The following is a 13,636-nucleotide window of genomic DNA, read 5'->3' as shown; positions in this document are numbered from 1 at the left end:
TATCTAACGGCATATTGTTAGTGTAAACTGTAAATTGTAGTTACATAAGTATTTGAAATACCTTTCTAAAATAAATAAATTCTCAATTCCAGTTCTCATTGCAATCCAAAACAGTTTTCTAGAATTGAAAGGAATTTCACTTGAATTTGTAACTTCCCCTTTTGGTGACTTCGCAAAATCGCGCTTCGTATATGCTTAACACACATGACTTTAAATAAAATTACGCTATTTATGCTTCTAGCTGCAGCTCGTTGCAATTTGTAGTTGTCGCAAGTGGCTTTAGTTGTTTGTTTGCGGTAATGCGAGCGCAGTGGAATATTTTCAAAGGATGTTCGCACCTTTCATGCAGAGAAAATAACTTATTTTTACTATGTGAAGGGGCTGCTTTCGCCACACACCTGCTCACCCTACTCGTACTCGTATATATGGCTTGTGTATATTTAAAAAAATGTGTCGAGTGTCAACCGCATGTGGGAAATGTTGCGACACAAGTGAAAGGGGTGGGGGTGCAGAAAAAAAATGTGTGACAATGTTCAGTGCACTTTTAGCCGGTTGTAAACTCGTGTTTTAAATTGGCTTAAAGAGTTCATGAAAGCTTATGAATTTCCTCTGCTCTTACATTTGTTTGGGAGTGTGTATAATCGCTTGACGCTGGCAACATTATTCTGAGTATTTTTTCCATGCTTTGAGTATCGTGTTGCAAGCAATTTGTTGCTCTGAATGAAATACTGCGAAAAGTGTTGAACTAAAATGGAAATTTATATGAAAACACGCTTTAAATTTTCGAGAGAGGATTAAAAAATATATGTTATATATAAAGAATATATTTTCGTTTGGTTTTTCTAAAGGCCTAAGGACTTCATAATTAAGGTTTCCTTTATAAAAAATTTCGTTTTCAACATAGTTATGATTCCGAGAACATAAGATAAAATTATTTCAAAGATAGAATATTTAATTTGAACTTTTAACAAATATCAAACTATACGAGGTGTGTTCAAAAAATAACGGGAATTTTAAAATTTCGGTTTCGAAAGACCAATTGTCAAATTTTTCTTGTTTTTATTTCATATTATGTTGATATACATGCACTTGTAGTACATGCAGCTGTACTCATTGCTCACTTTGTCTGTAGCAGCCGATAAAGCATATGTGTTTTTATGAGCTAGGTGATTTTCGTTTGTTAAAAGCTCACACTTCGTGAATTCTTCGTCAAAAATAGTACTGTAATGGTGAGCTGAGCCTCAATATTCCCCAGACATGACTCCATGTGACTTTTTCCACTTTCAAAGAATAAAGATAACCCTAACTATGGACCTTTGTTTTATAAACGTACGAGAAATCACTGAAAGATCTAAAGGCTATCCAAGAGATGGAGTTTGAGAAGTGCACAATATCAAACGGGGATTATTTTGATCGTGACAACATTAATATAGACGAATGAATAAATATTGTTTCCAAAAAAACGAAAATTCCCGTTATTTTTTGAACACACTTCGTACATTACACATGAATTCGGAAATACACATATTGTGCAATATTCGAGATGGCGCATACGTATAGCTTCTGATTTACGTTCGATAAAGCATTTCAACCGAATTTCATTTTCAATTTCCCCGTACTGATACTCTTGGCATTTGTTGTCAGCTAGCTCAGCCATATTTTGTTGCCACAAACGTGACATCAGACGCAGTGGCACGTGTTGCAAACGTGTTCACGCTAGTTGCATGCATTTCGTGCTCCACTATTAGCCACATATTTTGTGTGCCAGTCGAGCCGCATGTGGTTATTCATTGCCTTGCTGGTTGTGATAAATACCAGTGTGTATGTGTGTGAACACATCGACGCAGTCACGATATTCAATACGTGTGTGTAGTTAACTCTACTCGGTGCTTTTACCAAAAAGTAGTTAAATATTTGCCAGAATTTTCGTTGCTTTGTTTTCTGTGAAAATACAGTGAAATGTGTTTATTTTCACCTTGCATTTATCAGCGTGCACCTTGGCGTATGAGCAACCATATTCACTCCTCCGAACTGTGCGTCCAAATCACTCATACGCCATGCTGGCCATCATCATTGTCGCTGTTGTTTATGCTGTGCGGTGTTGCGCATATAAATTGCACATTCATCAATTATTTTTTCGCTATAAATCAGAAAAATCAGTTTGAAACTTTGTGATCAACTATTCAACGGCGCACCGAACTCGCTTCGCGGCAAAGCCTTTTGCGGCAGCCAACACTTTTGTGAAGTGTGAGTAACTTTCAGTATATCACACGAAAGTACACGCACTCATATATCTAAAGGAGATTAAGCTCATATGCTCGTGCATTTGGATTTATGTGGAGCGCGCTGCTTTAAGTGCCTCACATGAATGATGACGTGCTTAACAGCCCCCGGAGCGCGCCTTGGACAGCTATTGCAGTTTTTCGACTGTCACACAGCGTCACAGCACAGTATGTATGCTGAATTATAGCATTTTTTGCTTATCGCCAACCAACCAGTCAGCTTGCTTTGAGGAAATATTTTCAGTGAAGTCTGGTTTGAGCGAACATCAGCTCTTTCAGAATCTATATCAGAGCTATGAGGTTTGCAATTATCGTTAATTACTCTCATATTTCGCAAATTTAAGCTAGCATGCGTAGAGATTAAGCCATAAATACGAAAGCTTCCAAATGAAATTATCTCATGACTTACCGTTATAAATGCTTGGCTGCACCAAACGATATTAGGTCATCAATAATTTATATATAGCTATCTAGTTGGATGATGATCCGTTGAAAAATAGTTTTTGTAATCATGTGGTACACGTAAATGTCTGTATTGCACATGTAACGGTTGCCTGCGTTGCTGCTGCATCTGCAACATTTCAATTTCCCATGCGATTCCGCTTCACTTACTTGAGAAATAATTTGGCGTGCACTTGCGGTACATTTATCAGAGCCGGCGGGAAGTTTCTCATCAAATTGTTGTACGAGTACTTACAAAAACAACACGACATCAGCAGCAAGGTAGCAAAGAAGCACAAGGTAGGTAGCAGGCACTTCCGTACATCCGTGCGGACACAGAAATTGAAATTGCCGAAAAACGAACGAAAAGAAGCAAGGCGAGCGAAACAGAGCAAATATTTAGAGAGTCGGAAAAAACAAGCACTCAAATCGATTGCTTGCTAAATTTTCGTTAAATTTATGTGGGCGCTTGTCGGTTTGCCGCGTTGGTGACCTCGTACAAATCGAGAAGATACACAGCAGTAAGCTTGCGGCTTGTAGATTGCTACTTGCCGCATTCCGGCTCAAGTTAGTTGAAAGTATTTTTCTATGTTTGCTGTGTGCACAAATTAATTTCTTTGCTACTTCTCTTATGTAGAAGCTGAGTTTCGGAGAAGGAAGAAGAAAGGAAGTGCGGCAAATCGCTACGGGGTACATTAGCGAATGAACTGCTGCCGATGTTTGCTTATTACATCCTATTTATGTGGCATGTTGCACAAATGTTTTTACAGCGGGATACTATTTTAGAAGATGCGTTGGCGCAGAGTATTGCAAAAGGAAATAAGGAACTCAGAAAATACGTAATTTTCTCAAGTTGCTTAATTTTATTTTTTACCAAAATTTTTTAAATGCTTTTCAATATATAAATAAGATCTGGGGTAAAGAAATGCCATTAAAAATATTGAAGAAATATTTAACAAACTCACTCCCCAAATTGCGTTGATTTCGTCTTCATAGAACTATAATATAATATTTTCTGGTGTGTTTATTGGTGAAATATTGCCTTATAAACTAGTAGCAGAGTCAGTTATTTACAAAACAACATTCTGCCATAAATAATCGTTTATTATCCAATTACTTGAGCACTCGCTTTCCCACCAGCATACCCTTTCAGTTCGTCTTTTGACAATTCTTTCGTATAAATTATGTTGCAGTGGCAGTAAAAGAGGCACAAGTTAAACGCACTCGCAGACATACTCGTACTTATATTTGTCACTCTCGCATTCGCACCAAAGTCAACTACAAGTCCATATATAGTATTTTCGGCAATTGTAGCGTGCTTTTAGGTGCCATAAAAATGATTTAATTTGGCGCACATTTCAACTGAATTACTGTCGTAAATTTGAAAAGCTAAGTACTCGAGTGAGAATGTGTCCACTTTGAAGTTTGTCAATTCCATTTTGTTGAAAATATGATTAATGTGCGAAAAATATGCGTTGGATGTACGCCTGTAGGTATGCTAAGCATTTGAGGGAATACTGAAAATTTATTTTATTTTTTTGTGCTTTTGTATTTTTTTAGCAATTGTGCAATACTTTTTGATTGAAATAATTACTAGCAAAAAGGCGATTGGGATTTTGTTGGTTCATTAGCTTGCTGTCGATAATTAAAGTCTCTTTTGTTGTTCGTTGAAATCAAATTAATTATACCCTGAACAGACAGGGTATATTAAGTTTGTCACGATGTTTGTAACACCCAGAAGGAAGCGTCGGAGACCCTATAAAGTATATATATAAATGATCAGTATGTTGAGCTGAGTCGAAATGTATTGTATTGAAAATTTTTGTATGGAAAATTTGTATGGAAAATTTTTCGCATTTGACGTGGTAACTTCACGAAATTTGACATGGATTAGTAAAATGTTTTCTTTTTTTTTAACTTACGTCTTTAGATTTGCTTAAACACATAGTTACTAAAAGAAATGCACCTGTGAAGGGTATATTAGCTTCGGTACAGCCGAAGTTAACGTTTTTTCTTGTTTTTAATTGCAAAATAGAGATCTTTCAGCATCTGTAATAGAGTAAAGACGTTTAACGAAAGCTATAATTATAAGCTTCCAAGGAAAAAAATTAAAAAAAAAATTAAAAAAAAAATTAAAATTAAAATTTTTAAAGACATTTGTAAATTTTTTAAATAATTTTAATTTTTATTGAAGTTTTAAGTTTAGCAATCCATATAAGTATGTATAACTGTGCAAATACTATAAATATCCACTCAAGTTAATATAGATCTATACGCAAACCCTCTAACCAAACAGTACTATTTACATTTTTAAACAGCCATAAAGGCTCCTCCAATTAATTATTCAATTAGTAGAACCGTAGAACCGACATTCGCAATTTTCTCATTTGCTAATAGCCGCAAGTAGAGCAAATAAACACCATTCTGTGTGTGCTGGTTTATTAATGATGCCCAAGTCCGCTCTTTGTTGCTATTGTATTATGGCTAACCGACAACAATTTGTTTACTATTTACTATTTTATATGCGTGTCTTGCGATCGATAATCAATAAATCAGCTTATACGGAAACAAAAACAACAACCACAGTTGAGGAAAACGTGTCTGGGTTGGTGTTCTACTCACCGTGCACACAGCTCCTGCATTGACTGCTTGTCTTCGACACACGTAAGACAACACATACACACAGGGAAATTTATGCAAAAGCGTGTAAGAAATTCAGTTTACAACAATATTAAAAAAAAACAACAACAAATGCAAATCAATAATTCTGTACAGTTTTTGAGGCGTTTATCGCTGAGTGAGCAGCAAGCGGCTGAATGGCAGGCGAGACGTGCAGTGGCATATAAAAGTATAATTTTCTCAATAAATAAAGCTGGTACACACACACATCTGTACAAATGTGTGTTTGTAAGTGTTTGTGGCAGAGCGCGAGTCTTTATTTGTAATACTTATGTGCTTGCCACACACTGTGAGTGCGTCTCCTCCAAAAGCGCCTGCCACGGCAGTTATAAGTGCGCCCAAGAGCAGCTCAATATATCACTTTTATACGCAAAGCTGTTGTTGTTGTTGTTATATATATTTACATTTCGCATAATATGGTTGCTCTTTCATGACCCCTGTTTATTTATCTGTGTGCGCTCATTTCAGCGCGTGCCAACGCATGTAAATTATTTATAATATCCTGCGCGCAGATATTTATATCGTTTGTGTCTCTGTGTGTGTAATGATTTTGAGTTGAGGCTCAAGTTTATTATTGTCGCTGAATATGTGCGTTTTGTTCTAATTTCGTTGTATGCCTCTATTGACTTTCCAGCGCATTTGCCACTCAAGTGTTGTTGCATAAGTTATTCGCTTTGTTGGTGTGGTAATCATTGGAGATAAGAGCAATGTACACAGAAATATGAATATGAAAAATGAAAAAAAAGTTTACTGAGACAACGAAACATCTCAAGAATTGCTAACATCAATATGAATTTATCATAAATATTTGACACGCAATTGAGTTTGGCTGGAGTGACTACGAGTGCGCAAGCAGCACTTACCTTATACTATTATCATTAATAATTGCTTACATAAATTCAAGAAAGTTTTCATTTCAATTAATCCTAAAAGGACTCAGCACCCCTTTAGAGTTGTAAATGAACAACATTTTCAATAATCGCCCACTGTCATAATACACATAAACTTTAGACGCTGGAGGATTGCGCGGACTGCGCTGGCATAAAAGCCAGACAGTAGAATGTAGCATCTTAGCCAAAAGCTGTCGGTCATTGGCGCTGTTTGTAGCTCTTTGCCATTAGCATTTTTAGGCACTCGCTTTATTGGCGCCAAGTTGCACTTAATTTAGTTTAAAAGCTGATAGTGACCAAGTTGAGTAGTTGTAAACCATTTATGTTTTGAATCTTATGTGGGTAGCTCGACTAGACATGGTAGGAAGTGGGAATTATGTTATAGGAACACGTCCGCATTATAAAATATATATATATATTATATATGCAGTATTTAATGAAATTTACTATATCTAAAATGTTATTCAACATCCTTGGTTCTCTTACTCAATTTACAGGAGTCAACGTCGACGCGCATACCTCGCCTAGATGGCGGCTCACGCATTCCCTTGCCGGGCAGCTTGCGTCCGCCCAGCTCCAGCGCACACAATGTCACTGGGCTGGCAGCACGTACATCGCAAATTCTTCAGCGTGCGTCCACAGTTGGATTTCCACAGAAACGTCCATCAACATTGGGTGGCCTGCGGCCGTCCATTGTGAGCGCGACCGCTTTGAAACGTAGCGCTTCTGGGGATCACATCACGAACGCAATGAACTTGGTTACCAAGAAAACCACCACAGCGTTCAAGAAATGGATGGGCAAGTCGGAGAAAATGCCGCCGCCGCTGCCTACGCAAGTTCATAAAACACACGTTCCGGCACAGTCTAAAAATATACGAAAACAAGCGTCGCATGTGAAAGCGCCGGTTGCAGTTGTGCCTCCCGCGACGGATTATTTCGCCACACCACGTCCGCTCACGCGTTCCGACACATTTGTGCGCACCGATAATCCCAACGACATAACACAATTCTCACCAAGTTTACTAACACAATCGACGCCTGCACCGCCAACAAATGGGGCGCTTACAACTACACGCATTATCCGTCCCCCGGATATTAACGAGATAACGAAATTACTTAGCAACAATTCCCGACATGCTCTATATAATACCCAGAGTTTGGACAGTAGTCACCACAATCCAGCGACGCAATTCGGCGAGACCTTTGAAGCGAACAACCAGCGCACAATGCTACTTGATGAGGCGAAGAACGATGTGACCATTAGCCTTAATAACCAATACTCGCCGAATGCAACGCAATTAATAAAACCCAACTTGACAGCTACGTTTAATGCACCCGCTTTGCTGGGTCAAACTATGAATGTAGTCTCAGCATCGGAGACTTTTACGTCTAAACCACAATTGATCTCAAACGAAACCATTCTCTTCGACACCACAGCGTCCTTGGGTAGCACGAAAATCGTAGACTCGGCTGATGCCATCTCTCCATTGACTAACGCTACTTACTCTAACCCGGACTCGTTGGATAATCTTCAACTATTAGAAGATGTGTCTGCACCGTCGGGTTTCTTAGAGATGGACCTAACGTTACAATCAGATGGCGCAAGTGATCACGAAAAGACACGCGATAATCTGTTGGATTGCACAGTTTCTTCGGATAACGATGACATGAATAGTACTTTGAAAGCGCTGGCGCCAGAAAAAGCTCACATGAAACTGCCACTTAATTCCACAGTGAATTCGGAACGATTGCTTGATCTCACTAACACCCTATCGCCGTCTAGACAACAAATCCATATGTTGAACATGACTAAAGATTATTTGGAGCCCTCATTTACGGGATCACGAAATACCAGCCAACTGCTTTATATGACACAACACCAATATACCGGCTCAGAGCATAATACTCCGGAATACAATCCGATAATGAAATTCCAAGATCGTACCCATCTACTTTCCTCACCGCTAATATCACTCAAAGGCGCACAAAGTGATTTGGTGTTGCCCACGTGCACACCCGAAGACGAGCCTTTAAGCGTGCCGATGAATATGGATGCAAAAACCTTGCTTGCTATGGGTGCGCATACGACCGATTTTTATACAGCGCGAGATGCTAATCAGCAAACGGTGGTTAGCTGCGCATCTTCCCTGCAAGATGTGAACAACCCGAGTGCTAAGCAAAAATCTCGGTACTCATTTGGGCTGGACCTTACGGAGTCCACACTTGATTGCTCGATTGACTTGGTGGATGCGTCACTTTCGTCCAACGCGCCTGGCCATCCCACTGCCAACAGCTCCATGGCTGCGCACTCACAGTCATCTTCGTTTCAGGCGCAACAGCAGCAACAACAGCAACAGCAGACATTGCGGCGACAAACGTCCTTCGAATTGGATGAAAGTTTGGGCATTTTGACCCCCGACCAAATGAAGGAATTTCTTGACTCCACCAACACTAACAACACAAACAACTTGGAATTGCCTCTATCACATAATGGCAATAAAATGGCAATGCATCATATGCGAATTGATCAAACGCCATCGCCGGAGGAACTGCCACTGGATCCGGTTGAGGTAAAGACTGATATGACAGAACTTTTGTTGTCACAACAACAGAATCAGTCGAATATTTGTGAATCGGCGCTGAGTCTGCAACATCAACAGCAGCTGCAGCAGCGTCAACAACACCTACAGCAACAACAACAATTGCAGAGTAGCTCAATTAGTACAGCTGAGACGATCTCCACACATACAGACATCGACGTTTCCTCCAAAACATCGGATGCAATGACGAAGTCGAATGTTTCGAAGATTTCGACCAGCTTCATCACAAGTGTCACTAGTGTCACCAGCTTGGATACCGGCTATCAAGGCGACGGTGAAATGTCACGACCAGCTTCGCGTGGCGCTTGTGATCATTCGCCGTCCAATGGTCCGGCGGCTCGTAAAGGTGGCCACGTCTCACGACAGCCCAGTTTTAACCAACAACTACAACAGCAGCAAATGCCATTGGTGCGACGACAAGATCCCATGACTGACTCTGACTTTTTTACAGAATCCGATGCCGATGACATATTTCATCGTGGCGATCGTCGCGCTCAAGTTATCGACGGACAATTATATGGGCCAATGCATCAGCCAGCGGCCTCCGTATTCATATCTGAGGATCCCGAAGATTCTTGTATGGAATCATCGGGTATATTCACAGACGTTGAGAATCGGTGCGAAGATGATTTGGCGCAAATGCGGCGTCAAGATACGCAAGATGCAATTTTGGATATGTCACCGGAAGGCGATGGCGACTCCACGGAAACAGTGAAGAGTAATCGAGAAGCCAATAAAAACGCCATCAACAGCGAACGCAATGCTAACAAAAGTGAAATTATGGCTGCTGGCGACGTAACTGTAATTACAACGATGCGACATGGTGCTGCCGCAACACTCGGCCAAGGTCAATTGAGTAGCAGCCAAACATCTTCAACAATACATAGCAGTATGAGCACCGATCGTCTCTCAGCAGCTACGCTCTCCAATCGCACTTCATACTGCAGTGTCGACGGCAACACCATCAATGCAGACTGCAAGAGCTTTTCCTCACTGGAAGAAGCTTTCGATGAGAGCACATCAGCGCTGAACATCACCGATACCCTCAACAACACAATACTCAGTCCAGCAAGTGCCGAGCAAGCCAGACGATCGCGCCTCTCCACAACTGGAAACGACGGCGGTGGCGTCAACAGTCGTTCTGGCGATGAATGCTCGGCCAGCGTTGAAAGCCAACAGCACGAGTCAGTGCTGAAAGTTACACCACCGCGTAAACACGCGTCGCTAACTTCGCTCTCGACAGTCGCGGCTAATAACGCGACATTTTATGGTGCTAAAACAGAAAACGTGGGAAACAAATTCACACACGGTTTATCGGGAGCGCGTGGTTCCATACTCATTGAAAGGGAAACGCATTCGGAATCGGGCACAGCAGGCACAAAAGCAGCTTGCTGCCCCTCCACGTCATCCTCGACAACCTCGCTGTCTGTGGACAATCAAAGCAACAATAACAAAAACATACATCGCTCCGCATTAGAGGCAGCCGTTGCAGCTGCCGTGAAAGCCACAAACGCCGCGTGTGGCACCAACAAGCGTACGCCGCGTACGACGAAATTCGCGTCCGCGCGTAACTCGCCGAAGCAACGCACATCAACCGGGTCGGTCGCGAGTGTAAGTGATATTGGCACGCCAACATTAAATGTGCGCAAAAAGCAGACTCCCAATAAATGGGAAGCAGTGATGAATAAAATTGAAAGCAACAAAGCGTTACCAAAAAAGAATTTGAAAGAAGTGAAATCAAGAGTGTCCACAATACTACGCCCCAGCAATGGGGTAGGTGCTACAGGTGATGCCGGCAGCAATGCCGCTACAAATACGCCGACAATGGCGGGGCGGTTGAGTGGCGGCGCGGTGCTGGGACGTTCCAGCGCCACCTCTACGCCGCTAATACGTCGTTCGCCCAGCTCAACGGCGGCAAGTGGTACGATGAGTCCGCGTACGAATGGCATGTTGTTGCCGCTGCGGCCATTGGATAACGGCACTCAACGGAGCAATAACGGCAGTCCCATAACGACGCAACAAGTGTCAAAGCGTCTATTTCAAGGAGTTGCTGCCAAGCGGTAAGTCCAATTGTGAACATTTTGGCCACACACACACGCACATCTAGACAGACAGACAGACAGACATATATGAAATATTATAAAAATAAGTTTTTATGTGGTTTGCGCATTCCACAGCGCCTTATCTGGGTTGTTTGGTTGTTGGTCGAGTTGGTTTGCGAAAAGTGAGTCTAACAGACAACTATTTATTAAGCTGTGCTACAAGTATAAGTATTTGATATTTGCTTATCGCCTCTATCTTTATGTCGTCGCTTTGAATAAGTGGTGTTTCCGTTATCTTGCCTATTAGAAATGTATGAGTTCGCGAGAAATTGCACTTCAGTTTGATTGGCGTATACAAAGCGTGTGCCTTGTCTGCGCTTGTGGGGCCGTTCAAAGTATTTTCACGTAATTTTTTTTAATTCGAAAACTCTACTCCATTTTTATGGTTGACTTTGTTGTCATATTGTCTTGGGTTTTGCTGGCGAACTTGCGTTCTTCCAAATATTCAATGTGCCAGCTATCAACATTCTTATTTTTAACTGTTTGTTGAAATATTATTTCTTGTGACAATAATTTGAACACTTGTATAAATAGAAAGAAGCTAAGTGCTGGCAGAAAAGCGGTTGTGGTGAAATGAAGGCAGTTCCATTAAGCGCTGAGCAAAATATACTACTTTAAATAGCCTCTCAGACTATCTCAGAACCATTCTTGCATAAGACATGTTTTCGAGATGGAGGTCTGAAAGCATCCTTAGTGCTTTCTACATGTGGTAGCGCGCAAAATGTGACTTCTGATCTACACTCAAATGAAAGTATTTAGTCTTTAGACATCCCGCGGCGTCCACCAAAGTTTGCTGTTCTTTGCAGTACCCACTGAGAACGCCACAGAGAGTCAGACTAAAACTCAAGTACAATTAAAGAAATTATACTTTTTACAGTTACATATGATTCAATAATCAAAAGACTTTCATCGCTATGAGTTTGATTGAGTTTAAGTGCACATTAATGAGGTTTATGGGAAAACGCATAGCTTTGAATAAAAGGCGAATACTTCAATAAGCAATGCATTGAATATTGTAAGGCAAAGAAGCGGCGCGCACCTGCCATTGATACCTCATGCGTAAGGCAAACTAAATAATATGAAAATACTACAATTACTCATAAAACAGTTGGCAAGTCATTACACATTTAGTTGTGTGCTTGACGCGTGGAAGTGAGAATTTCAGCTTGCCTTTGTCTTCAGCCGACTCTAATATTTATAATAAAAACGCTTATAAATACCATGCGCTACATACACACAGTGAGTGCAGTGTTCCACGTCGAGATTTTTATGTGCCAATAAGACGTTCCGGTTTCCACTGTAGCTGTAGTTCTACGTGATCAGCAAAATACACACACACTTACAATTTTATACTACGTATATGCATGTAATAAATACGAGCTTACCTTTTAATTGTTTACGGCAACGAAAATGCCAAACCGCAAAGTGAGTTGCATTAAAGCGCCACGACTCACATTCGTGGCGAATCAAACATAAAGGAAAACCAAAAATACCGAAAAGAAATAAACAAAATAACAATCAAAACTCACTCACTCACTGCGCGGTGAATGAATTCATATGCGGTAGCTAGGCACAACAACAACAGCAGCAACTTGCAGAAATATTGCATTAACACCGCAACCAAGCATCCAATACAGTTGAATGATGAGCGGTGAGCAATTAGAACATTGCTTGCGTGGCGCTTTTGAGATGCATAACTTGCCCCTGCGTTGCATTTAGTTGCATGTCGCCGCGACTTGACAGTTCTGTGACACTTGTCATAATAGTGTGTCGACACCGCAAACAACAAAGACATACGAGTACATACGGCGATATAAAATACACATTAAAGTAGACATACGGAGTGACATATCTACAGCGTTTGTGTCTCAGAAGTCATATGCACTATATATATAGTTATGATCTTAAGTAAACTTCAATGGTATTTTGTGCATAATTTTATCAATTACCGACTGCATTTTGTACTTATCTTCCCCATAAACGAAATTGTAGTTGCTGAAATAATAAATATCATTTAAGCGATCATAAACTTGCCTTATACCAGTTGCGCATTCGTTTCACAACTCTCCACTGATTGGTAAAATTACGGTAATTATGTTATCTTCAATTTGAAACTGAATTTGCAGCTGTTTTAACCTTCAACTGTAATTATTGGCGCTTCCATTAATTTCGCTGAGCTTTCGCGCCTATTAATGACGTGACCTTGATGCCGACCACGAAGTGGTGAGTTTGGGAAGACCTTAAAGGAGTTTGTTGGTGGTAATGAAAAAATTTTAAGTGGCGAAAAACATCAGAGATTTACAATTGCTTGTCGAAAGGCGCCTGTTGAAGAAAAATCATTTTATGCCGATTGAAATCCGATTGTAATTTGACTCTCGAAGCTTTGGTTATTAACGCAGCTGCGGTTCTACGAGATGCGTTGTTTACGAAACACCGTTAAAGCGTTAAATTTAATAATTTTTGTACGCGAAAGAGCAGATAATTGGTTTCATAAGCATGGCGAGCATAAATTTACATATTTTCATCATTTATTTCACTAGTCACTATTTACGAGCGGTGAACATTAGTGGAGGCAATCGCAGTGGCGTACTCAATACATAATATAAATGTGTACATTTAAATATTTTCGGTGTATATTTTAA

General features: G+C 40.5%; 1 protein-coding gene across 1 annotated transcript in view; it reads left to right on the top strand.

The window, feature by feature from the left end:
- LOC105209729 (uncharacterized) overlaps nt 1-13,636 on the top strand; it is a 116,750-nt gene that overhangs the window by 8,726 nt on the left and 94,388 nt on the right. Inside the window, exon 2 of the mRNA XM_054227567.1 lies at nt 6,790-10,952. Within this exon, the coding sequence (XP_054083542.1) occupies nt 6,790-10,952 (4,163 nt within the window). The remainder of the gene's footprint in view (nt 1-6,789; nt 10,953-13,636) is intronic.

Source organism: Zeugodacus cucurbitae, chromosome 3 (assembly GCF_028554725.1).
Source record: "Zeugodacus cucurbitae isolate PBARC_wt_2022May chromosome 3, idZeuCucr1.2, whole genome shotgun sequence".
Lineage (NCBI taxonomy): Eukaryota > Metazoa > Arthropoda > Insecta > Diptera > Tephritidae > Zeugodacus > Zeugodacus cucurbitae.
The sequence above is the reverse complement of the archived record's forward strand: the minus strand, read 5'-3'. Positions and strand labels throughout refer to the sequence as shown.